Source organism: Diuraphis noxia, unplaced genomic scaffold, assembly GCF_037042655.1.
Source record: "Diuraphis noxia isolate RWA-SAM2 unplaced genomic scaffold, SU_Dnox_SAM2 contig0002, whole genome shotgun sequence".
Taxonomy (NCBI): Eukaryota; Metazoa; Arthropoda; class Insecta; order Hemiptera; family Aphididae; genus Diuraphis; species Diuraphis noxia.
This window is the reverse complement of record NW_028301712.1, coordinates 68,816,287-68,843,374: the sequence shown is the minus strand read 5'-3', so window position 1 is coordinate 68,843,374 and position 27,088 is coordinate 68,816,287. Positions and strand designations below refer to the sequence as shown.

General features: G+C 25.5%; 2 protein-coding genes across 4 annotated transcripts; one reads left to right on the top strand and one right to left on the bottom strand.

Annotated features, from left to right (window-relative positions):
• Nucleotides 1–256: 256 nt before the first annotated feature.
• Nucleotides 257–11,326, top strand: LOC107172725 (testis-expressed protein 2). 3 transcript variants are annotated; one of them, XM_015523026.2, is made up of 14 exons: nt 257–509; nt 732–818; nt 954–1,161; nt 1,221–1,560; nt 3,046–3,231; nt 3,324–3,562; nt 3,618–3,763; nt 5,398–5,513; nt 5,705–6,061; nt 8,044–8,193; nt 8,282–8,499; nt 9,822–10,133; nt 10,315–10,438; nt 10,524–11,326. In XM_015523026.2, exons 1-14 carry the CDS (start codon nt 473–475, stop codon nt 10,584–10,586), a joined length of 2,583 nt encoding a protein of 860 aa, XP_015378512.2. In that variant the 5' UTR covers nt 257–472; the 3' UTR covers nt 10,587–11,326. The 3 variants fall into 3 exon arrangements, with proteins under 3 accessions (XP_015378512.2, XP_015378519.1, XP_089075819.1); XM_015523033.2 differs by lacking the exon at nt 257–509 and adding an exon at nt 556–670; XM_089219693.1 differs by lacking the exon at nt 257–509 and adding an exon at nt 603–648.
• Nucleotides 11,327–12,747: 1,421 nt separating this feature from the next.
• Nucleotides 12,748–26,157, bottom strand: rad50 (DNA repair protein rad50). Its single transcript, XM_015523060.2, has 22 exons — nt 25,843–26,157; nt 24,860–25,087; nt 24,639–24,770; nt 23,369–23,484; nt 23,114–23,226; nt 22,225–22,567; nt 19,668–19,864; nt 19,346–19,590; nt 19,132–19,271; nt 18,911–19,036; nt 18,746–18,839; nt 18,465–18,674; nt 18,036–18,173; nt 17,807–17,958; nt 17,168–17,744; nt 16,895–17,101; nt 14,311–14,484; nt 13,921–14,245; nt 13,747–13,835; nt 13,551–13,684; nt 13,352–13,480; nt 12,748–13,269 (listed from the first exon to the last, which is right to left on the bottom strand). The coding sequence occupies exons 2-22, from the start codon at nt 25,082–25,084 to the stop codon at nt 13,224–13,226; spliced, it is 3,912 nt and encodes a 1,303-aa protein (XP_015378546.1). The 5' UTR covers nt 25,085–25,087; nt 25,843–26,157; the 3' UTR covers nt 12,748–13,223.
• Nucleotides 26,158–27,088: the final 931 nt, after the last annotated feature.

Below are 27,088 nucleotides of genomic sequence, written 5' to 3'. Positions count from 1 at the left end.
ACTCCACTAATAGGTAATAACAGTATGATGGTGACTTTGTTATAGTCACTACTCATTAGTGTATTATTTTTTGCCGTACAGTGGTGGGGATAACATTTTAACCTGACCGTTTTTTGGTGTCAAGTACGAGTAGTGCGCGCTCCAGTATTCTTATCTATCTCGATGACGACAACAAAGATATAGATAATATACTATCTATATCTGTGACAACGGCTTGCTTACAATCGATATTCTATTGATCTATGTTGATAATCTGATATAGTCAATATTTAATTTTGTTTGATAAGGTACATTTTTATAATACTTTATGATTTGAAACTTTAATTATTACCTGTATTTTTATGAATTAAAAATTAATATTTATAATATTAAAATGAAAATTACAACTTTCACGAGGATTTATCGAACACCTTAAGTTGATAAAACAATTTTTTAAGCTCCTTATGTAAGAACACAACGTTCATGGTGTATCATGGAGTTGTCAAAAACTCGAAGAAGTGTGGGAAAGGGTAAGTACCTATTGTTTGTTTTGGCGTAACACCGATTAGCTATTATAATACCATTGTAGAAGGTCACATAATTGTATTGTTTTAATTTTCAGTATATATTGATATTTTATGCATGTATACAATGTGTGTGACATATTAAGTGAATACAAAATCATTTTACTGTATTATAGCTTCGTTTAAATTTTTAGTTTTCCAAAATAATTTATGTAATTTTTATTTTAGATAAAATGTCGTTTTCGGTACGGTTCAATGCAGAAGATGAGGAGGTAGAAGGTTTGTGTACCATTCCAACAAAAATACAATCAACAGGTATTTACACTTGCATAGAGATATTGTAAACAAAATTATTTAAACAAATTTTATTATCCTTTTTAAATATGACTATTATTAATTGTTGTCTATTTTGTGTATCATAAAAGATGTATTATTGTTTATTTATATTAGGGTTGACTGATGAACAATTAAAATCTCCTGAACAAACATCTGGGAATTCTCAATACTTAGGTCTATTTGGATTGAAGAGATCAACTAGCTTAGATGCTGAATCTTCACCTTGTGATACGACTATTAAGCGCCTTGATAGTTTTTTATCAGATATTAAAGAAGGATTGTGGAGGAGCGAGAGTGGTGGTGATTTAAGCATGGGATCAAAGTAATGAATGATAATTTAATTTTATATTCAAAATAATATTAAATACTATTTATTATTAGGAAAACTGATGATTCGGGTCAAGATGATGATTCTGTTTCTATGATATCTAATGAAATTGATGAAGCTGAAGAAGAACAAATTCAATATAATATTATTGATAGAAATTTCCTTGGTATTCGCCGTAGATATACAAAACTCACAGAAAAAAACATACTAATAGATAATATAGAGACAGCAAAAGATGCTTTAGAAGACTTAGAGCTGAAATCAAATAATATTAAACATGATTGCTCAGAACGTGAACATCTAAGACCAAAAGATAAAATGAAATATGTTGTATTAATTTTGTTTGGGATAACCGGATGCTATATCAGCTACAAATATATTCCAATGTATTTAGTAAGTATTAAAGTCATGAAAACAAATTAAATTTAGAAACAAATGCTCTTTACCACCCCTATTTTTGGAACTTACTGATATTAACTATTTTAGAACAATGGTGTAAAGTAATCATCAGGCCAGTATTGTCATACAGCATCCAAATTTGGGCTTCCTAAAACCCTCAAACGTTTACCCTATACAAGCCTTTCAGTTAATTACCCTAAGACTTATCATTGGTGCTCCATGGTATATAACAAATGCAGCCCTCCCTGATGACCAAAAAATACAATCAGTAAACGAGCTTGCAAAAAGCCACTACAAAAGTTTCTATTCAAAATTAACAAACCACATAAACCCCTTCATTCAAAATATGTCTTCTCTTACATTACCACAAATTCACGTTCGATTAAAAAGAAACTAGTCTAGAGATCTAAAATAGGTGAAAAAAGTTTCTGAAGTTTTATTAATGAACAGTCTAATCTTCACGTTATTCATATTTGTATATTTTCTATATTATTCTTATTACTTATTGTTTTTTTTTTCGTGGTATCGAGAGCCGGAGTGGGGACTGCTTTCGCATTACTTTCACTAACTTATTGTTTTTTATTGTTAACAGATGAGATAAGAACAATGGTGCAATCAGAATTTGTTGGTCAGGCTTAGTTTTGAAGTTATGTCCTTAGGAAGTAAAGAATTTTGTGTTTTTTATGCATAGCCAATACGGTATAATTTACTATGGTTTTCATACATTTTTTTTCTATTTTGCTACGTTTTTGGTGTGTATTCTAACTCTTTTAAAATTATGGTTTTTGAAATTTGCAAAAGGAGTGAGTTAGAGTTAAATTTAACCTTGTTAATTAAAGTAATAAGTATAGCGCCATAAATCACAAAATGTGTGATTAACTTAGGTTTGTGCTCATGCGTAAAACACAGTAAATCAGAAAACTTTCAAACGTTATACTTTGAAACTAAGTCTGACCAACAAATTCTGTTTGAATCATTTTTTTTTAAAGAGTATATTTAAATAAGTAACAAAAAAAAAAAAAAAATATAATTTTGCATAGGATGGTAAAGTACATTTTAGCCCAGATTTAAACCAAATCCACCTCAAAATTATTTTCTGTCTCAATATAATGTAATCAGAAATATGCACATCAAAATTGTGTATATTTTGGTATTATTATTATTGTTTTTTGTTTCATAATTTGTATTTTATTTTTGATCTTCTGTAACATATCCACGAAGAGAGTTATGGTTGGAATATATGTTTTTATGTGAGGCAAAAATTGATCGCGAAAAACATGGTTGGTCATCCATCCAGCTTGTGATACTGGAAAATGCTTGACTAATTGTTTAAATTTAAATTTGTGAATGATGACTGATGAAAGCAAATTATTATTTTTATACAAAATATGTTTTTCGTTAATAAATCTATGCAAAGTTTGACTACTGTTTTCAGGTAGTTAGCAAATGTTTCACATACTTTGAATTTTTATTTTTCAGAATACTTTTGTACTTGGCAGTGTTTTCGCATTTAAGTTTAGACATGTTTTAGAAATGTTTACAAAAGAAGATTATAAAAAAAATCAGTTCCCTCCTAGTTTAGACCATATTCCTGATAATGAAGCTTCTATCATACGATCATTGAAAAGTTTATATGACCTCGATCCACGCTTGATGTTGTTTAAAGTAACTACAAAAAATGTTCTAAATTTATTTAATTTAATTTATGATTTAGCTTAAAAAATTGATTAAAAATAATTTTTTGTTATTTTAACTAGGGATGGATGAACCAATTTCTCTATGATTATCGCCCAGAAACATATCGACTTTCACTTACTATTTCTGTATATGTTAGATTAAAAGGATCAATACTTATTATGTCTTATCCATATTATAAAGTTCCTAAAAGATCTTTATATAATGAATCCAAACCTAAATTGTTGTTTGTTAAAGAGTGCATGTATAAGTTATCAAAATGTAACATTACTTTATTACCTCAAAATTTAGTAAATAAAAGGTATGTAGTATTTATATGTTAAATATTATAGAAAATAACTGTTATATTTTTTTAGAAAATGGAGTAAAAAATACCCTATTTGTATAGAATTAAGTCCTGAGTCTTTAATCGGTGTTCGACGCTCATTAAAATTTAAAAAATTTATTCAAGGACCAGACGAGTGGATGTGTAAAGATTATGTCACACCGTCATTACAAGCTAGTAAAATATATTGATAATTAATAACTATTTTTAATGCATTATAGTTAGTGATGTTTCCATCAAATTTGATGAAGTTACTCAACTACTCAATACAATTTCAATAATAAAGTTTGCGATGTTAAAAAAAAGGCCTTCCATATCCTTAATGTTGACTAGAGAAACAAATATTGTAAATATTAAGTTCCAGAGTCAATGTCTTTGGTGATTGGTATAATAAAGGAGTAGTGTTAATTATAGCAAACAAATTTTAATCAACTTTATTTTTATTATTAATTGGTTTTCAATAAATACATGAATTTCCCACTGCAAAAACAATAACTCTTTTCTCTCTCGTAAGTATTGAGATCAGAGAGTATACGCAATATACTCACAATTTTTTAAAATTAATACTGTGAGTATACCTTACTCCACTAGTATACTCCATATAGCTTATATGGAGGTATACTATTTACCGTATAGGAATTTAAAGAGATATAGTATAATTTAAAAATAGAATAATTTTAAAAATGTTTTTAAAATAAGTTATAACTAATGTACAACTATAGTTACAACTATAGTACCGTCCTAAGGAAGAATGCTGTAAATTTCCTTCATGCCATTTCGAGAAAAATTAATTTTTATGTTTAGTAGTTTTTGGTAGTTCTATTTTCATAAATATAATATTTTTCAAAGTAAAATACATATTTTCTTACGGAAATATACTCTATGAATGCAATGGAACTATTCAATTTTATTTAAAAATTTTAATTTACCAAGATATGCTTGTTTTGATATTCATACTAAGTACATACTTAATTATTTAGAATAGGTTACTTGGCAAAAATACCGTAGCATACCAAAATGTACTAATCACTAATAATTGAAGAAATAACGCTGTAGATTATCAATACTAATTTTTAGTTTTAATTTATAACACAATTTGAAAGTAATTACAATATATTTATCTTGAAATCAAAGTCATCTAGTCATTATATATTTTTAATATACATAAAAATTAAAATATATGAAAATATGAGATACACAAAATAAATTATTAAAAGAGATACATGCAGCAGTTTAACATATTATATAATTTAGATGAATTATTGCTTATGTACCGTTAAATTTTCCCAAAATTGTTAATTAAATTATAAGATACGGCTTATTGACGACCAGTTTTCTAAACATCAATGCCGTAAATATAGATTATAATGAAGTGCTAAGTAAATACGCTGTATTTTAAAAAAAGATACGGCAATCTTCCCTAGCAAACTGTGATTACGGCGTTTTTGCTAGGCATTGATTATATTTAATTACAATTGCGGCAATATTTGTTTCTTATAAGCACACATTTCTCGATGAATAACCATAGTTACGGTATTTTTACTTAAAAACAACATGTAAAACTGTAATGTTAAACATAATACAGACGTTATCTCATTTTATTTTATTTTTTTATTTACGGCATTCTTCCTTAGGACGGCAGTAAAGTAAAGTCTTTCTAGGATATAAAAAACAAGATAATGACAAAGCTAATTTTGAATGATGCCTAAATTAAAATGTTCAAAACAAATTAGTTAATTTTAATGCACATCCAGCTTTAGTATTTGATTTTGTTATTTTATTTCTTGAATTTTAAATTATATTCATCATAGAAGCATATTATGAAGAGATGTTGGAATGTGGCATATCAGATATGAAAGATGATTTTGACTTCAAAAATGAAGCTAATTATTCCGAAAATAAAGATAAGAAAAAATCAAAGTCTGATGTAAGTTTAATAATTTTAATATTATTTTATTTGTATACTTATACATTTTTACGAATTCTCCAAGTTAATCTAAATTTATTTTCAAAAAAACAAATTTTTAAACTTTTCTAGCTAGAAATTATTTTGAAAATAAATTATAATGTAGTATAAAATGCAATACTAATGAATAAATAACAATAACTTAATTTTAGGTGATCCAAATTGATACCAAAAGTGACCGTAAAATCAATGAATCTGAGGCAAGTACATCAAAAAATGCTGAAAAACCTACTGACTTGGAAGAAAAAAATGAAGTAGACGGTGAATGGAAAACTGATTCCGATAAAATATATTTATTTGCTAGAAATGACCCAGAAAAGGAATTATGGTTTCACCGATTATCTCTTTCTTCTGCATTTGATCTGGTGGCTATTGATGAACTGACAAATAAGAAAAAACAAAATGTAGAAGAACACAATAAATTTATCAAAGCTTATCTTGGTTATCTATTTAATGTTTACGAATTATCTAAAAATCCAATATTGACCGATGTTCAAAAAAAAAAGGAGGTATGATTTGCGATTTTTTATTTAATTATTTTTTTTGCTTGTACAAAGTATTGCAATCTTGCCAGTTAAAATATTAAAGGAAGTCCTATCATGACTGCGGATTTCAGTCCCAATATTTGTATTATACCATCATCCTATCTGTTAACAAACAACAAACATATTGATTAAAAAAAAATTCTAATTGAGTGGAAGCCAGTAACATTCATTTTAGCCTTTGTTTTTTTGTACAGCTGCGTACATAAAAATTGTGCCTACCAAAATTTTTTTGTTATAGCTTTTAGCAAATTACTGAATATCTTTTTTATATGCTTAATGACCAGTATGCCAGTATAATATTTAGAACCATTTGTTACAATGGTGGGAACAAACTACAGGCTGTGGAAGCCAGTGCTAATTTTTAGTGTCTGTGACTATTATAATTGTATTAATTTAAGTCAGTAGCTCTGATTAAATATATAATGCATTTATTGAAGTGCAGTATTTTTAATGTAATATATAACTAAGAGCAGGGCCGGATTGGAAAATATCAAGTAAAACTTGGTGAGCCACGACAATTTTGGGCCGCTTAAACCATGCGGCTCCTGATTGAGAATGAGTTGAGTTCAAAATTAAAGAAATAGAGTCTACATTCTGGACTTGCATCATAGTGTATGGTTGTAAGTTGGCCGATTAAGCACAAAAAACTCGGTGTGCTGAATTTGTCCAATCTGGTCCTGACTAATAGTCTTATTTTTACCATGTTTTTAATTAAAAGTAACTATTTTGTTGAGTTATTTATTTGTAGTATAAAAAATAAAAGTTTTAAAACAAATCAAATTTTGAATAGAATGTGAAAAATCTGTATTTTCCATTATACAGCATAAAATTGCATGATTTTCACACTGAGATAACAAAATGAATACTAATCCAATAGGTAATAAAAACACACTACTCTTTGACATACTCTTATTTTTTTAATTTTGATTCAAAGATCACGGGTCTATAAAATTGATTGCTATTTATGACGGATATGTCGAACAATTGCAAAAAAAAATATATATATTAAAGATAATATTATTGATCATGTATTTATAATCAATGGTAATATCAAAAAGTTGTGTATTCCTTATTAGTTATTATCTATTGGAATAACATCATTTTTTTTATTAAAAAGTGTGAAAACTATACAATTTTCTATATTTTTGAAAATATAAATTGCTTTCATTCATTCAAAATTCAGTTTTCTTCTTTTTTAAAAATTAACTGGAAAATTACTGTTTTCAAATTTTCAAAAAACAAAATGTAATTTAAATGTTTTTGATGTTTTTTTGTGACCATGATAAAAGGGACTGTCAAATATTTTGCATTTAAAAAATTGTATTTTAATTTCTCTATTATATTTCAGACTAGTTCAACTGAGTTCCCTATTAATTTACATTTCATAAGTGGCAAAAATAGAAAGGGTTCAAAAAAATCTAATTTTAAATATTTATTTTGATCAATCTAATAAAAGGTGAAGTCTGTGATATTTTCACTAGAAACTTGAATAACATTTTTGTCTTCAGTTATTTCCTCAGATTTGTTAATCATTGATTTTTTTATGCTGGTTTTATGTAAAAAAAATATGATTAAGGGTAGAGAGGAGCCACTCATTATGGCATATTGACTCAATGCCATTATGTTCTTAAGATAATACTAGTATGTATTTGTAATTAATGCCTAATGGTAACAATCATTTTTACAACTATGCCCAACATTTGAGGGGGATTTCATCCATAACCACTCTATTTTCATAAATACAGTTGTACTGACTTGAAGCACAAAGATAGAGAAAAACGATCAGAAGAAAGAGTAGTTAATATTGATATTAATTTAATTTGTATTAATATGAACAATTTTTCGCTATTTTATAGAAAAATGTACTGTATTTTTTATTAACTTCTTTAATTTTTGATTTTTATCTTAATCTTGCATACATATTTTTAAGACAAAAATATTTTTAGAATTTGATGACAGCTCAAATAAATGAAATTTCCGATGAGTATTTATGGTTAAATATGCTTTTGGGCCGTGTGTGCTTTGAATATTTACAAAATCCTAAAATACTTGAAATGATTGCTGACAAATTCCAACGGAAGTTAAATGCTATTAGGGTAAGTTTAAACTCATTTAAAAATAATAACTACTGTAAGCTAATATTTTTATGCTAGGCATAAAATTAATGTTATTTATTACATATAGCTGCCAAAAGTTATGGATATACTTGTGATTCGAAGTTTATGTTTTGGTAAGGGAGAGATTCCAACTATACGCAGTGTATCCAAACCTTGGATAGATCATCGAGGAATATGGTTTGAAGTTGAAATTACTTATAATGGAACATTTCAAGCATCAGTTGATACTAAGCTTAATCTTATGAAATTAAAAAAGGAGGAAGCTCAAGAACAAAAAGATGAAGTGTATAAAGAAATTACAATTATTTACTACAGTAGAACTTCAATAACTAAAATCTTTTAGAAGCAAAAAAAAAAAAAAAATAGTGTTATCAAAAATTTGACTTATAGGCGTGCAAGTTATTGAAGTTCCGCTGTATTCTATTAGTTTTAATATTATTTTTGTTTATAGCATTTTCAAATTATTAATAATTATATATTATTTCAACTAAGTATTTGATAACTACAAAATAGATAGTTTTAAATCTCTAAATATTATATTTAAAAAAAATAGTGTTTTAATATTTTAATCTTAAGAGTATGTTACATCCACTTATTTTTGCAGCATTGTACAAATATACAACATAACAAATTCTGTAATAGCTTAAAGAGAACATCATATCCAAAAGTGTTGTCTCCGTCTTATAAATACAATGTATCAAAAACTGTTTTGTGCAGGACAATTTAACACCATCTGTATTTATAGCAAAATTACCAAAATTTCACAATGCATAGGGAAGAACTTATGTTAGTGTTTTTATTTTTTTTAACTAACCATTAATTTTAAATAATTAATTTAAAAAAAAAATCGAATTTTCTTAAACTATTAACTTATATTGTATTTATGTTATGTTATTCAAATAATAAAAATGCTACCACACAGATAAAAATCTTCCCTATATGTTGTAAAATAATGGTTATTCTTCAAAAAATACAGCAAGTTTAAAGTTGTCCCGCACAAAATAGCTTTTGTGGTATTTTATATGTTTATAAGATGGAGACAACACATGTTGGTGTAGCATCCTCTTATAAGTATAATTAATTGGTACATTAGTATATTAGCACATATTTATATGTACATTTTTAATATAGCAGACTAAAAAAAAATATATCAATAGTAAATATTTATAAGTAGATTCAAATTAATAAGCCACAAGTTTCCAAAATTCTCACTTTTAATAATTTAAATTCATTTGGCTTATGAATAAATAACTATAATTATTATTTAGTAGCCTATCTACATTTTTTTTGTTATTTCATAAAAATTATTTGTTTTGTTTGTATGGTTTTATCTGTTTCGATACTTAATTACCTATTAATTTAACCTATTATCCTTAATTATTAATACTAATGACAATTAAATGAGATAATTTTAGTCTACAGTGTCATAAGATAAATGATTATTCTCTAGGAATTATTATTAATTAGTAGTTAATATTTTAATTTTATATCATTTTATTTTTCATAATATAGAGCAACTTTGTAATCCAACTTGCTCGAAGTGTAGTTTTCCATAACTAGTCCTGTACATTATACATAACTACATTATATATTTTTTATTTTTTTAGAAGAAGTGCTGTGTACGACTCGAATCAGGAAGATAGTGGAGAGACATCTAATGATGAAGGGCATACACGAGAAGATGTTAATTTTGCAGAAAGATTGTTCGAACAGCAGGCATTAAATGACCCACCACCGCCTCAAGGAAGCCGTATTACAAGGTTTATGGAAAATTGCTCTTCTGGTTTTCTTGAACTGAAATTTGTAAGAAGAGTTTTTGAAAATGTTGCTAAAAAGGAACTTACTCTTGTAATTGATGTAAAACAATTAGTTGGAACTCTTATTATAAATTTGCCTCCACCACCCACGGATCGTGTTTGGTAAATTATTAATTTAACAACAATTTTAATAGTAATACAATATATATATTTATAATATTCATTAATAATAATTTGTAATAATGAACATCTAATACCCTTGTTTGATTGTTATAAACTATAAGTATATTTCTTTAATAATCAAATGCTTAAGTTTAGTTTATAAATTTTTTTTTTCATTTAGGGTTTCTTTCAAAGGAAGTCCCCAAATAAATTTTGAAGCTAAGCCAAAAGTAAATGACACAAATGTTCCTCTCATGGATGTCCTTACAAAAGCTTTACATAATATTTTAATTAAAGAATTTGAAGTAAATTGATCTATCATTATTACATTTTTAGAATATTTACTTATATATTTATGTATTTACAATATTATAAATTTTATTTTTACAGAAAGTTATTGTTCTACCGAATATGATTGATTTTTCTATACCATTGATGAATAGTCAATATTAATTTAAATCTTAAATATGAAAAGATTATACACTCGGTTTAATTAATCAGAAAAAGGTATTTGTAGTTTCTATAAAAAATATATATGATTTATATGATTATAATAAGGATGTCAGTATTCGTTACCAATGATTTAAGAAAAATACAAAAAAAAAAAATATGACTGTGATAATGTTTTAGTTTTGCCAATGTTTTATTGCAATTTATGTTTTAATTTTAGTTTGTAACTTCTTCCATTGTTTAAATAGTATTTGGCTATAAATAGTATCGTTTATTTATTTTGTAAGATTGTTTAATGAAAGTAGTTCGATTAGTGGGAAATGCACATATGTAACAAATGGATACAAATCCTATATTCAAAAGGCTGTAATATCTAATCGAATTATGTACTGGTTACTTTATACCCTTTCTGTTTTAAGATTTTAAAAATGTGTTTATTTCATTGTTAATGTTAAGTGGGGTTATTTAACAATACCCAAAACAAAAGAACTATTTTTCAGATTTTTCTATTAAATTATATTTATTGTTTATATTGTAATATTTTTATTAATGGTTTTAATACATTCATTTTGAATCATTTTAGTGTTGATAACTTTTATAATATTTCACTGCACACTTTTTTTTGTATTAAAATATTATTATTTATTAATTTAAGGATGTCCATATTATACTTTGAGTCAAAAATCTACACTATGTAATTATTAATTAAATTATGTTGTACAAGTACGTACAATTTTACAATATTATGTGTTTTATTATTGATTTTATAATATACCAATTATTTTAAAATCAATTGTATTATTATTATATAAAGGTGTGGGAGGACGATCATAAAGCTAGTTACAAATTAGTTGTTATTATAAATTCGAGCAGTATCAGAAAATTAGCTGTTGATATTATGACAAGGGGTAGACTAATAGCACTTTTTACGGATATTCAATACTTCAATATATGTTACCAATAAAAAATTGATGATTGATATATTTCAAGAACAATATTTTCCACATTAACCGTATTGATATTAAAAGATAACCAATATAAAGTTCTTATCTGGTTTCTCCAGATGTTTCAAATGATTTGGATTTTATTTTTTTGTGACTTTAGACTTATAATTATTTTTAACAGTGGCGTGCAGATCCCTTTTTCCATGTGGGGCAAAGTTAATTTTTTTACACCCACCCAAAACTAAAAGTTATAAATAATTTATGTTTTATTAAGGGCCTTTATAAAGTTTTATGAAAACACAATATTTATAAAATAAAAAAAAAAACCACACCCACCTAATTTTCAAGAGGGGCCTAGGCCTGATTTGTGTCTTATCTGCACGCCACTGATTTTTAATGTATGCTAAAATAAATTGTTTTATTTTATTATAAAGAAAATTTATCAATAAATGAATACTTAAGTTTTATATCACTGATATTTAAAATGCGTTCAAAATTTGATACACCTTTGTCCAAAAATTATTATTATTGTTTGTTTATCATGGAATAAATTCCAATTACATTTTACATATACAAGAAAGTTACATGAATGTTTAGGGAAAAATGAGAGAAAAAATACATTTGTATATATAAATTAAATTGTGTGTAAACTGTACATAATAATGCAAAATATAATTTAATGAGAAGAAAGAAAAAAACTTACAAAAATTGAAAATTAATGAACATATAAAGAGAGATCATTAAGTGAACAGTGAAATAAATTTATATTATTTATGGAATTCCCTATAGCCATTAGAGTATTAGGAGAGAATGACATATATTTTGATGAAATGTTTGGTGGATAGAAAAATTGTTTTTGTCTAGAGTTTAGGGGATTTATTTTGAAGGATAAACGTTCAACTAGTTCTGAGTAATCTATAATATTATGTAAGAGTTTATATGGGAATTTTAAATTTAGTTGTTTTAATTTTTTTCAAGTGATAATACACGGAAGTCTATTGTGACATTGAAAGCTTAAAAAATTATTCTGAATTAGAGGAAGATCTTTATTTTGGGTTAATTGAGTTAGTGAGCCAAATCAAATAGGTAACACCATATACCTTTTTGTATGCTGAATCTATTTACTGTCCTATAGTGACTAGTGAGGCAGTATTGCTTCTAACGTTAATAACAATAGTAATATAATGCAATGTTTTCTGTGAAAACATAATCAACCACAATACTATGAAGATTTTTATTTATTTTTCTTATAATAGTGAAATAAATTACTTTATATACATAATTTCAAAAATAATTATTGATATAAACTGACAGAAAATCACTCAGATTTGTTTTTTTGTGTACAATAATGTATCATTGTTTAAAAATTTAACTCAACCATTACATTCGCTCTGAGAGTGTGATAATCAGCAACTTGTTAACATTTGCCTAGTGCAAAGTGTAGAAAACTGCTGTCCATGGTATATACTAATAAGAGACTTAACATAATGAGAATTAAATGATGGAATTGTATCTTTTATCATCATACACAAATAATGGAATAATTCCAATATCATAATAAAAATGTAGTACTTATAAATAAATTATAATGACTAAAAAAATAGTGTTAACTTATTACCAAAAAGTATTAATAGTAAAAACTAATAAGTATAACATAATAAACATTAGGTTTCTTAAATCTAACTATCTTATCTGTTTAGGGTAAGTATTTTATATCTTGTTCACATACAATGGACATCCCCCTAAAAAAAAACAATTTTATTTTATTTAAAAACTACAAAAACATATAGGTGATATGCACAGAATATACATAAATAAACTTACTCATTACTTCTTTTCACTTCATAGTATGTATCGACCATGTCTCTGGCAGATAATTTACGTAAGAAATTTGGATCATGAGTAATGATGAGTAATTGGAATGATTTTTGAGAGCTGCGTCGTGTTATAATTCTTTATGATAAAAAAAATAAATTATAGATATTAAAATTAAAACAATGCTGTTATTGTTTATTTAACATACTCTGATAATGATTCTGCTAAGCTTTGAATGTTAGATTCATCTAAATTTGTTGTAGGCTCATCTAATGCTAGTATACCACAATTTTTACTGAAAGTTTCTGCTAATGCCATCCTTACAATTAAGCATGCCAAAACCTAAAAAATATAAAACCAAAAATCAGACATGTATTAAAAATTAAAAATTTGTTTACTTCTACTTTTTGGCCAGCACTGCATCTTCCTCGCATATCCAATTCAACTTCATTTTTTATCTGAATAACCCTATAGTTAAAGACTCTTTTTTTAACTGAAAAATAAAAATATTTAGTTAGTAAAACTATTTTCAAAATAATAATTTATGTATATATATTGTTTATATAATATGTCATTACTTGTATCGGTATGTATTGGCTTATCATCAGAAGATGTTTTTATTTGAATATAGTCAATGTCATTGCCAGTATAAATATCTCTCCATAACTTTTTAATAATACTATTAATACTTTGCATTCGTTCTTTGTGAAACCTATTCATTGCCCATTCAAGAGCTTTGTTATACTTAGTTAAATCTTTCTCAACACGATTTAATATTTCTAACTGCACTTTTTCATGTAAGTATATGTCTTCAGCATTTTTGAAATGAATAGCTTTCAACTCTTCTGTTATATGCTTAATGATATTATCCAGCTCTTGTTTTCTACCAAGAGATTTATTTTTCTAAAAAATAATAGATATGTTTGATTTTTTAAGATAATATTTATTAGAAAACAGAATAATATTACTTCGACAAATAAGGCTTGAATTTTTTTCCTGTTGTTTGTTTTTTCATTTAACAAACTATCCACATCCATAGTTCCAACATCTTCATGAAATTTGTTTATTTCAGATAAGCATTTAATTTCTTCTTTTGATTTTTGTCTCAATTTTTTATTGTTTTCTAAGTCTATTTTTTTAACCTTAAGAGAACATATTTTAGTAAAATAATGTGAATACATTTTTATTTTTATTTTTGATAAAAATTTTGTTTAAGACTCAGTGATAATTTTATCTTAGTTGTATCTGAAGACACTCTTTATAGTCGATAAATGGCACTGTAATGAACTTTTATGGGGGTTTCTGGTACGAGTACCATTTAGGACAAGTAGTTTATGAGTTATAAGTATTTAAAGTTTAGATTGGCAGAGTGAAGTGGTATGGGGTTACCCCGCAAAATGTTTGTCCACTACTCCGCTTGTCTAAACTTTAAATACTTATAACTCATAAACTAATCGTCCTAAATTCGATTTTTATGAATCAAAATACTTAGAAAAATATTCTGCTTTGGAATATGAAATTAAAACTCTATGTTGTCATTCAAAAAAGTAAAAAACTTAAAAAATTATAAGGATAAAAAATATTTAAAAATATAATTTTTTAATAAAAACGTTTGTTTTTAAACAATTTGAAACAATGTAAAAAAATATTTTGAAAAAATTCAATACTTTTTTAAATAATGAGTGTTCTTCGATAAAAAAAATCACCCTGTATAGGCCAAAAGTATAAATTCCTAGTTACTGAGTTATTTTTAAGTTCCTAAATACTGGATTACTAATAGTGGAATAAATAACTTAAATAGCAATATATATATATATTTATAATTAAATACTTAGTTATATAGACTGATAGACTTTCATCACAAAGAATCGTTTATTGAAAACAATGATTTATAGTTCAATTTAAATTTAACACATACATTGGACGTAACTCAAATTTAAAAATCTTACTTTAAAGACCTCTTTGGACCCAACTGTGAATCTAAACCATCCAGGGACCCAATTAAAGATATTATACAAAAAATTTCATCAAAATCAATCCAGCTATGTAGATCAGTAAGGTACAGTAACATAGAATTGTATAGGTAACATATAAAGATTCCCGAGTGTTATTCTGTTATAGTTAGTGAGTGAAGCTTTTGTACAACTTGAATAATTATGGTAAAAAATATATCAATAAAACCTTTGAGAGTGGTTCATAGTATATTTTTCCCATTAGGTAGCCGAAGGCCACAAAAAAGAATATCTGTTTTTATTTATTTGTTAGGTTACCATTGGTTATAGATTATCATTGGTTACTTAGAATAAAAAAATTATAAATTTACATAAATGTTGTTTCTTGGTAATCAATTAAAACAATTGGATTGGCTTCACTCGAATTTTTTTTTAACATTTGTAACTCTTTAAATAAAGTTTTAACAAAAAAAAAATTCGCAGTTGTTCAGAAAGAGTCCTCACACAAGGATGTTGAAATATATGATATTTATGAGTTATAACACCTCACAGATTATAATAGTAATAAAAGATATTATTGTTTATTTTATTTTTTTGCACATAAATGTTACCATTGGTTTCTCATGCAAACTCTGATTAAAGAAATTAAACTTAATACTAATATGAGAATTGAATGTATATTTGTAGCTTATAACCTCAAAAATTTGTTTGACCAATTATGTAAACAGTTTGAATTTTTTTTTTGTTTATCAAGAACATTTAAAGTAATAAGGACCACTTTGATTTAACCAAGTGCAATATCTAATCTGCCATACAGAAATAGTTCATTTCAGTTGAATTAGTTCGCAAAGTAAGGTATTTATCATCGGCATCGATTTTTCAATGTACACTTTAACCAAGATACACTTTTCTAGCGCTACATTTTACATTTTTTCATATTTTTAGTGAGATAGTTGTGTTTTATAGCTGAAAATGAATGTCGATTTATCTGAAGTTAATAGACTCAAAAACTACTCTACCATTTATAATAAAAGTGGTATCAATAGAGTCCTTGAGACTTTGAGGGTGTTTAATGTAGTAATGTAATGTATATTCGAATATGTCAATGATTAATCAACCTAAATACGAAAATAGTTCTTATCTTGCAGGTACCTGTTCACAGTTACCATTTTTTTTTTTTTTGTAACTTATACATTTTTATTAATAATAATTTAATTATGATATTCCAGCTTTTTGTACAATTTTTATTTTAATAGATTGCCCTGTCAAATAGTAAATATCGCTGGACTTGAATCCACTTCTCGCAGACCTTTATGCGCCATATAATATTATTATCAAACGTTTTGTGTTGCGCGAAAACTTAAACGAATAATTTTCGTTACATATTGTATTGCAGCATCAAATACTGATATTTGAATGTTCGAATTATTTACGAAAGACCTATTCAAATTTTCGAATATTCGAATAATTCCCATCACTAGTTCAAAGCTTATTTTATCAATCCTTATAGATAGCTAAAGAATAGCTCATGCATAAATTTTTTCAGTAAACAAAATTAACTAATAATAATATATTTATCGAAATTAGCGAACTAAATTACCTCTTGATTGGCATTATATTCATTAATAGCATCAATTTGTTTTTGCAAATTTTTCTGTTCTTCAACGTAATTCATTTTTTCTTTAATTAAACTATTCAATAAATTATTAGTTTCCTTAATTCGTAGAGTCCATCCTTTTTTTTCATAACTATCAATAGAAGATTGTAAGTTATTAATTTCTTGAATTTTTTTTTCAAGAATAATTATCTAAAATAAATTAATAAATTATTTTAATGAGAATGTTTAATAATTTATAATAGAAGATACTATTACTTCTTTTCTTTTATTTTCAATTGTACTTCTTTGTTGTTTTTTAGTTTCTTCAAATGTATTAATACATGTTTTTAACTTCTCTTGTACTGGTTCTAATGTTTCTTTGGCATTGTCTAATTCTAAACTTAATGTTGCTTCAAGATTCTGTAAATCTTTCAATTTGTCTATTACACTCTTTTCATCTTGCATTTTACTCTTTATATTTAATTCATCATTAGTTATTTTATTTTGTTGCATTTGTAACTTGTGTAAGTTTTCAGAATATTCATTCAATTCATGCTGTTTTTTTTCCAAAATATTGCAAATTTCATTTAAAGTAGTTTTCAAATGATTTTTTTCTGAAATTGCTTCTTGAAGATTTCTAGTGGAACCAGATTCACTCATTTTTGTTGCCAAACGCTGCTCTTCTTTTAAATATCGTTTAACATCATTTTCAAAACTATCAATCATTATTATATCAGATTGGATACTCTTTGCATTTGTTTCGTTAGTTTCTAGTTTTCCATTTTCATCTGATAATTTAGTTAGTTCATCACGATATTTTCTTAAATTATTACTTATACGTTCAAGTTCGTCCCTAAAAAAAATTTTTTTTTTAATTTGCAAATATATAATAAAGAATATTAAATTAAATTTTACTTTATATTAGGTATTTCTGTTTGTTTTAAAACTGATATTCGAGTATAAGTTGGTCTTAATTGTTGAAGTTTTGATTGCTTTTCTAAAAGTATTTCTAATTGTCCAATTGTGGTCTCTAATTCATTTGGAATTTTTTGGACTCTCATATTTAACTGTAATAATAAATAACAAATAATAACTATCTACACTTATGAGTTCAGTTTTCAATAATTATTATTATGAACCTTACATCATTTATTAATTCAGTCACTTCATCAACAGAACCAAAGCATCGATGACATAATGGACAACTAGGATCTTGAGCTTCCAAATTTTTTATGTATCGCCTAAAAAGATGACCAGAAGTTGATACAGAACCTTTTTGAGCCTATAAAAATAACATATATATTATATACATGTATTTTAAAGTATTATTAAAAATAAAAATGAAATTTGAAATTAATTATAACAAAACATATTAATAAGTTAACATTGTATTTATAGGTTACTAATTAAACCTAGAACTTTTTATTTTTTTAATAGATTTAACTCAGTAAATTCAAACTTATGAGTAATGCTGTAGTACTTCAAAAATAAAAATTATTTGGAAATTAATGAATTCAGGTAATAAAAATAGCCTTAGGAAAAAAAGTGTTAGGATAACAGATAAACTATTTACTTGCAATTCTTCTACTTTTTCATTGACTTCCTTTAATATTGTTTCATATTCTTGATCTTGACACATATCACTTAAAGCATTCTCATCATTAGAAAGTTCAATTTGTTTTGTACGCAATTTGTCTTTAGTGTGGTTATAATTAGCCTCCAGTGTAGTTAACTGTTTTTGTTTTTCAGCTATACTTATTCGATTGCATCTGATTGTATCAGACTAAATTGTATAATAATTTTAGAATCATTTAGTCATAAGTATATGGATATGTATTCATACTAAATACTCACTAATTTATCTAAAAATGACGTAAACTCAAATTTGAGCTTTTCTTGAGGTATAAATCCAAGCAAATCTTTTAACACATCATTTACTTTGTTTTTACTGAACAAAACCAAAAACATTTTATATTTAGTAAATTTTTCAATCATTTTATACTTTTACAATCTACTTACAGTATTTTGAGCTTATTATTAATTCCAGTTTTATTTAATATAACAGTGTCAAGTTCGGCTTGTACAATACTTAATAACTGCAATTTTTGTACTTCTTTTTCTAAAGCTTCTAGTTTTATATTTTGTCTATTAAGTACATTAAAAAAATTAAATAAAAATTTAAAAATTATGATTACATTATTATAAATAAGAAGTATTTAACAGTATTTGATATAATTTACTTATATTTCTCTCCCTTTTTCATATTTATTTCTGTTTTAACATCATCTAAATTAAAAGATCCTCGAAGCATATTTAATTTTGTTTCAACATCAACTTTTAATTTTTGTAGATCAGATAATTTTTCGGCTGAATGTCTTACCTTAATATTATACGTCAATATCAAGATTATTACATCAGCATTTAGTAAGATTCTATACAACAAATTTAAATTACTTGTTCAATATCTTTTTTAAATTTTTGAATTTCAGAAGTATTTTCCCAAATTTGTTTTTCTTTTATTTTAATTTCTTGATCTAACTTAGCCTTTTCTACTCTCATTGAATCAATATTTGATTGTAACTTGATTTCATTTTCTCTATATTCTTTTTGTATAGACTCTAATTTACTGTTGTTAGAATTTAGGTTGTTTGTAAGGTCACTTATCACTTCTGTACGATTGAATTCTGTTATATCTGGCACTAATATACATTAGGTTTAGTATAAATGTTTATTTAAAACTTTATGACTTAAGCTAATAAATTGATTTGATACTCACGAACAATTTTCATTTCGTTTCCTAATTCAATTATTTTTGCATTTTGTTTGTTTATATTGTTTTGATTTTGCTTTTCTTCACTTTGATATCTTCCTAAATTTACTTGTTCTTTGCTTATATTTTCTTGAATTTTATTTTCATTAGTAATTGCTTTATCTTTTAGACAATTTAATTGACATTTTTCTTCTTCTTTTAGACTGTATAAAAATGACATCATTGATAAAAAAATAATTATTTAATACACATTTTCTTTTTCCCCAATTTTGTTATAAATATATTTTTTTTAGTTACATACAGGCCTAATTTAAGATTATTCAATAGCTCTATCTAATACATACAGGATATCCTGCGAGGATTTACCCATTGCGATATCTCACGAAATAATGGAGATATCAAAATTCTGGTTTTATAATAAGATTCGCAGGAATAAGAACTACTATTATTAGTTTCTGAACGAAGTAATGATTGTATTGATTTTGCAATTTTTTTTTTTTTTTTGTGTGTGTCTGTGTAGCATAACTAGTCGAAATAATGCTTCAATTTCAAACTTTGGGGGTGATTTCCGATGTAAAAGTGAATATCCTTGGTGCATTATAGTGGTCAAAAGTAAATATTTTCCAACAGTTTTCAAAAAAATCGATTTATATGGTTGTAATTCAAAAACTAATCAATATAAATACTTGAAATTTTCACCAAATGTTTATGTTAGTGATATATATATACAGTTTAATTTTGAGTTATTTATAGACCACTGAAATTTTCAATTTTTATGAGAATTTTTTTTTGAAGTGCCGGTAAAAAAATGTTGGACGACCAAAAAAACTTGAAAATTTAATACACGGTTTCTTATGAGTTGTTCTTATTGTAGCTAAAAAAAATTAAAAACCGTTAGTCACAATTTTTTTTTTATAAGCGTTTATAGTTCAAATTTTTACGAAATAGCTTAACGATAACGATTTATCCTCAAACGATTTTAAACATTTGTTGTTATTCAAAAAGTATTAGTCGTAGATGCTTGAACATTTTACCAGTTATTTAGATTGGAATTTTCTTTACATGATTTAATTTTCTAAATATTTTGACTTTTTTTGAGGTATTTATAGACAACTGAAATTTTCAATTTTTTTTGAAGTGTCGATAAAATTTTTATGGCCCTATCAAAATACTTGAAAATGTAAAACGAAGTTCCTCATAAGTTATTCTTATATTGATTAAAAAATTATAAGAATACATGAGCACAATTTTTTTTTTATTAGCATTTAAAGTTCAAATATTGACTTAATACTAAAAATTACAGCAATGTTCAAATTATCTTAGATAGAAATTCATAAAAGTTTTTCTTTTTAATTCTAAGATTTGAGAATTTAATACAAGGCTCATAATATATTTTTATAATAGCAGTTGAAAAATAAAAGAAATATATAGCCAAAATTTTTTTTTTACAAGCATTCAAATTATAATTTTGACAACATACGTAAAAATCACGAAAATTCGTAAATTATTTTATCCTAGAAATTCATAAAAAATTTTCCTTTTATATCTAAGATTTGAAAATTGAATACAAGGCTTCTAAAATATTTTTACAATAGCAGTTGAAAAATAAAATAAATGCATAGTCACATTTTTTTTTTTACAAGCATTTAAATTTAAATTTTGACAACATACGTAAAAATCACGAAAATTTGCAAATTATTTTAAACTAGAAATTCATAAATAATTTTCTTTTTAAATCTAAGATTTGAAAATTTTAAATAATCTATAATATATCCTAGAGCCTAGACAGATAAGCCGTCTCCGTTCAGAATCGTTTTTCGTATACAATGATACCTATCATTGCATTCAAATTTAACCTACCCTAGTCAGAGGTCCACCCCACCCCCTAATGTACAGCAGAGCAATACCCACTTACCCGCCTTTTCATTTATTAATTTATTTTAACGTTTTTGTAAAAAATTTAAAAAATATATTTTTTTATTTAATTATTTCCAACAAAATTAATGATAGCCATTTTATAGAGTTTATTTTTCTGAAAATATTGACGTTTCAAAATTTTATTTTCATTAATTTCCTGATTTTTAATATTTTTTCTAGTTTTGAAGAAATATTAAAAATATGATTTTTAATTATGATTTTAATTTATAACTATTAGGAAAACGGTAAGTATTCGGCCGGCCGTATGGGAATGCGCGCGGCGCGGTGGGTCACATGTTTGATAACAATATAAGTGTTAAATAATTCGCAATTTTTCTCAAAACTAAAAAAAATATTAAAAATCAGAAAATTAATGAAAATAAAATTTTGAAAAGTCAATATTTTCAGAAAAATAAACTCTACAAAATGGCTTTCTTTAACTTTTTTGGAAATAATTAAATATAAAAATATATTTTTTAACTTTTTTACCAAGACATTAAAATAAATTAAAATATGAAATAATCGTTGTTCTTATCTCTGTGAGTCTTATTACAAAATCAGAATTTTGATATCACCACTATTTCGGGGGATATCGCAATGGGTAAATCCTCACGAGACACCCTGTATAGTTTTTCAAATAACTTACAGCAAATTATTATTAAAATTTTCTAGCTCTTCATCAAGATCAGAATCATTTCCTTTAAACTCTAGCTTAATCAATGATTTCAAATCCTTTATAGCTAATCTAATAGAGTTCAAATTTCCTTCAGATGTCAATAATTTATTTTTAAGAGAAAAAAAATTTTCTTCTGTTTTCAAAATTTCTTGGAATCTGACTTCTAATGGATTCATTTCTTTTTCGATACTCTCCAGTTTCTCCTGCAATTCTTCAAAACTACATTTTTTACTTTCAAGGGTAGCTCTTTTGTTTCGTGCTTCTTCTCGATATTTCCAAAAATGTTGTATATTATTGTTGCATGCTCTTTTATCTAGAAACATTTTTTATAAATAGTTAAGTAATAGTACTAGCATAATTTTGAAGTATACATTAATATATATACTGATTATTAGATAATACCAGGTAAATGCAGAAGAAAATATAAATTATATAAATTATTACTGATAAGTAGTTATATAATACCTATTAAATAAGTATATCAAAAAAGTTAACCAAAAATCATTTATATTACATAAAATAATATAGAATCTAATATAAAGAAAAAGTCTATATTACACTCTTGGAAATAATTTTTTTGAAGTGTTTAATAAAGATTTAATTAATGAACTTAGCGTCTACTATTATCTGATCATTTCATAGTAGATCTTTGTTACATTATAAGCAAAAAATTGATAAAAAAAAGCCATACTAAAAATTTGGAATCTTCTAAGTGAACACAACACAGTAATGAAATCAATCACTCAGTTTTGAATACATGTATACTGAACTCAATGGCCTATACTTAACCAATGTAACCATATGGTTAACATTTACAAACTTTGACGTAACACAAACAGTGATTTAAGTTAAATTTTACCTCCATGAGTAGCCTTTATTTCTGTTTGAATTTGTTTGATACATTTGTCATATTTTCCAACATCAAAAATTGAATCAAATTTTTCTTTTACCTTCTTATCTTCGTCTAAAGGCCTGAAATAAACATTTGATTTTAAATTATTTATTTTATTTATATGGATTTTTTTTTTATTAACCAATGCATAAAAAATTATGGCATTAGCATTTAGCTATGTTAAGCCTCATTTCATTAATACTGTGTACATTTTAAACATACCAGTTAGAGTCTTCTTGATGACAAAAAACAACATCTTTTAAGATTGATTTTGATACACCCAAATAAGTACACATGACATCATCAACATCAGCACATTTGTGTGAAGTACTCTGCCCCTAGATGTATATGTAACATAAATAATCAATGAAATCAATCAAATAATTACAAAATACAATGGAATTATTGCAGACGTTTCAACAAATAAATTATTAAGGTAGGAAATTTGGCCCCCGTGAGTAATAGGATGTTTGGTTCTCTAGTATTTTTTTTTATATACCTATATTTTAGGTTCTGAGTGGAGCAATGTAGTACTACTAGCCATGATGGTTTTCTATACTCTGATCAACAATATAACATGCCAATTTTAGGTATTCTTTCTGCGTCAATCTGATAACAACACAAGTCATTTATAGCAGGATGTTGTGTAGGGATGCACAGAAAACTTAATTTTGGTTGGCCAGTGACACATTTTCGGACAAAGTATAGAAATTTCATTTTCTGAATTTATTTAAGACTTTAGAATATTGGAGAACAATTTGTTATGGTTGAATCAATTATGTGTAAGAAGGATTTAATAATAAATTTAAAAATATTATAAGAATTAGACACTTAAACAAATATATTTTCATTGAGTTTTTATAGATGTGCAAATAATCTACATTGATAAATAAAGTTATAGAATATAAATGTACCAAAGAAAATGAAAATAATATATTATTGAAATTAATTTAAATTTAATAATGATATGGAAATTATACATTAAAAAAAAAAATTATTTTAATTTAAATTTAATCGATGATTTGAAATATTGAGAGATCAAATGTCCTATGACTACATATTATCCCAGGGGCCGATTATTCTACTTAAATAGTTGTCAGAACAAACCATCTGTAGATCAGATATTTTAACTAAAACAAAACGTTTGTTTATCATTACAAAGATCTTTATATTAATTTAAATTCAATATAAAATTGATCATTACTAATTTATGAGTTGACCTATCCTGTCCACCCCTCCAAAAAACAAAACACATCAATGTCGCTTAATACTTTAATGCACACATATTAAATTGAATATTTATCAAACATGTAATCTACTTTTGTAACTGAAAAACTTAACAGTGAGTGTCCATGATCACCTCAAGAACAATTTATAAATATTGTTCAATTTGTAATCAGTGGCATAAACATATTCTTCACTTTCAAAAGAAGATATTTTTATTTTTATATTATTATTCTAATATAAGCGAATTTATTTTTAAGATACTAACTTTTCTAGAAATTGTTTGATCGAGTGATTTTGTAGACGTAGATGATTGTTTTTGAGTTGATTCCAAAGTCTTTGAAACCACTACACGTGTATCTTTAGTATCATAAAATGAAAGTTTTACATTGCCTTTAACCTAAATATAGGCACACAAATAAAATTACAATATTTAACTGTCAAAAAAAAAAAAAAAAAAAATAAGTAAAAATAAAACATGTTTATTACAGTATGATGATCTGATAGTTTTGGATCCCAAACAAAACCACCTTTATTTGCATTTCTAGGTAGATCTGAACACGTAATATATTTAAGACACTCAATTATAGTAGTTTTTCCACAACCATTTTGCCCTAAGATCAATGTTAGGGGTTTATGGAATTTTAAAGTTTGTTTTTCATCTGGGTGATAACTTCTTATACCTTGAATTGATATTGATTCTAATGTAGACATTTTCTAAACATAAAAACAATTTTAATACAAATTGTTCAATTCTAAGTGAATTGTTTATTTTTAGTAATAACTTATGCTGTAAGCCTTTAACACTAAATATTATACTCAGTCGGTTCATTCCGATGTTCATTTGAACTGCAAAAAATTGACAGTAAATCTAGGAATAATTAAGGTACAGAATATTATGAATTTTGTCCAGTGCCTCGGACCTATAATATTATGCTGGTGATGCATATTATATATTTTATGTGATAGGTTGGAGAGTAGGAAATGGATACCTACGTAACTTTTGAAAATCACTAGCTAAAATGTACATTGATGCCACTACAGCCATGATTGAGTGTATCACATTCGGTATGGTGTTCAGTAACCACATGAAATTTTAAGACTTGGAGAGTATTTTTACGAGTTATAGATAAAAGAAGTTTTTAAAATGATAGTAATTGTAATTGTATAGAATATGTATAATGTAAAAGACATATAAAAATTACATAAAAATATTATTCTATGAAACTTTACCAAACTCGGAGGAGAAATTCTCATAGGGATCTTTAACAGCACCACAGAAATATTGATGAAAATTATTGTAATAGAGATTTGAATAAGAATCATTGATAGAATTAGAATTATATTTAACTGCACATAACAAACATCATTTTAAATAGGTTATTCAGACAATTTTCAAATGTTATAGATTTCACATTATGTAGGTTTTATACTTAAAAGGTATATAACAAATTTCTTAAGAAATAACTTACAAATCTACGATGTGTTTGATCACGATTGATTACTCAAAAATAGAGGTGGACACAAGCAGAATGTTTAAAGATTTAAATTGCTGATGCTCATACTCTCAAAACACTAAGTCTCAACTGATTATTGAATCGAGTGAATTGGTAAATACTAAATAGTAATAATTAATACTGAATCAACGAATTGAGTAAATAGAATATTAAAAATTAAACTTAAGTTTTAATTTTAACGGATAACAAACATTACCACATGTCTCACACACACGGATTAAGATAAACAGGACTGGAAATCTTAGATAATATATTATCTAAGCTGGAAACACGATTTAAGATGGAATGGTTAAGTGACGAGGTCTGATAATATTTCGGCGGTAGAGTTTCTTATCAAAAATATGAAAAACTCACTGCCCCGTGGCGCGATCTCGGATCTACTAAATTACCACGATACTCTTGATATTTTATAAATTTATTAAATAATAATAATTAATACTATATCACAGAACAGAGTGATTATATTGTGACTATATTATAATAATTAATTATTAGTATATAGTATATACCTAGTACCTACTTCATAATACTTTATGATTGAACTTTACAATGTAATATTTTTTAACAAATGTCAATTTTATATTGGCATTTAATAACGTGCCAACAAATGCCTCAATTCCGGTGCAGAAAATTTGTGTGGAGCCCATAGACATATTAATAAATTTATTAATAATATGTCAATGGTGGAGCCAAATTATTTTATCCATCAGAGTTGTCACGTATTGCTTATTATCAGTATATTTTGATAAGATTATTTGATAAGATAGGTATTTTGGATTTTATCACGATTTAAGATAGTATCTATTATTACTATCTTAAATCGTGGATTTTATAGAAACACAATATTGTTGTTTAAAATTACGAATACATATAACATACTATAAAATTTTATTTAAACACAATATAGTTGTAAATTATTAATACATAATATTATAATATATTTTATTATTACACAGTTTGTCGTTTGATAGATATTTTGCCGTCAAATTAACTAGTCATAGGTCATTGACGTTGCCCAGGGTGTACTACGCGGAAGCGATCCATCATTACACCCCATATTTAAAAAAATTAAATGTAAAATTGTAAAAATTAATCAAATGAAATTAAAAGTAAAATAAATTTACTGTACTGAGTCATATTCAATATTAAAATAAAAAAATGTAAATGTAATAGGTAGTAAGTCAAAAATTGTTTTTATTGA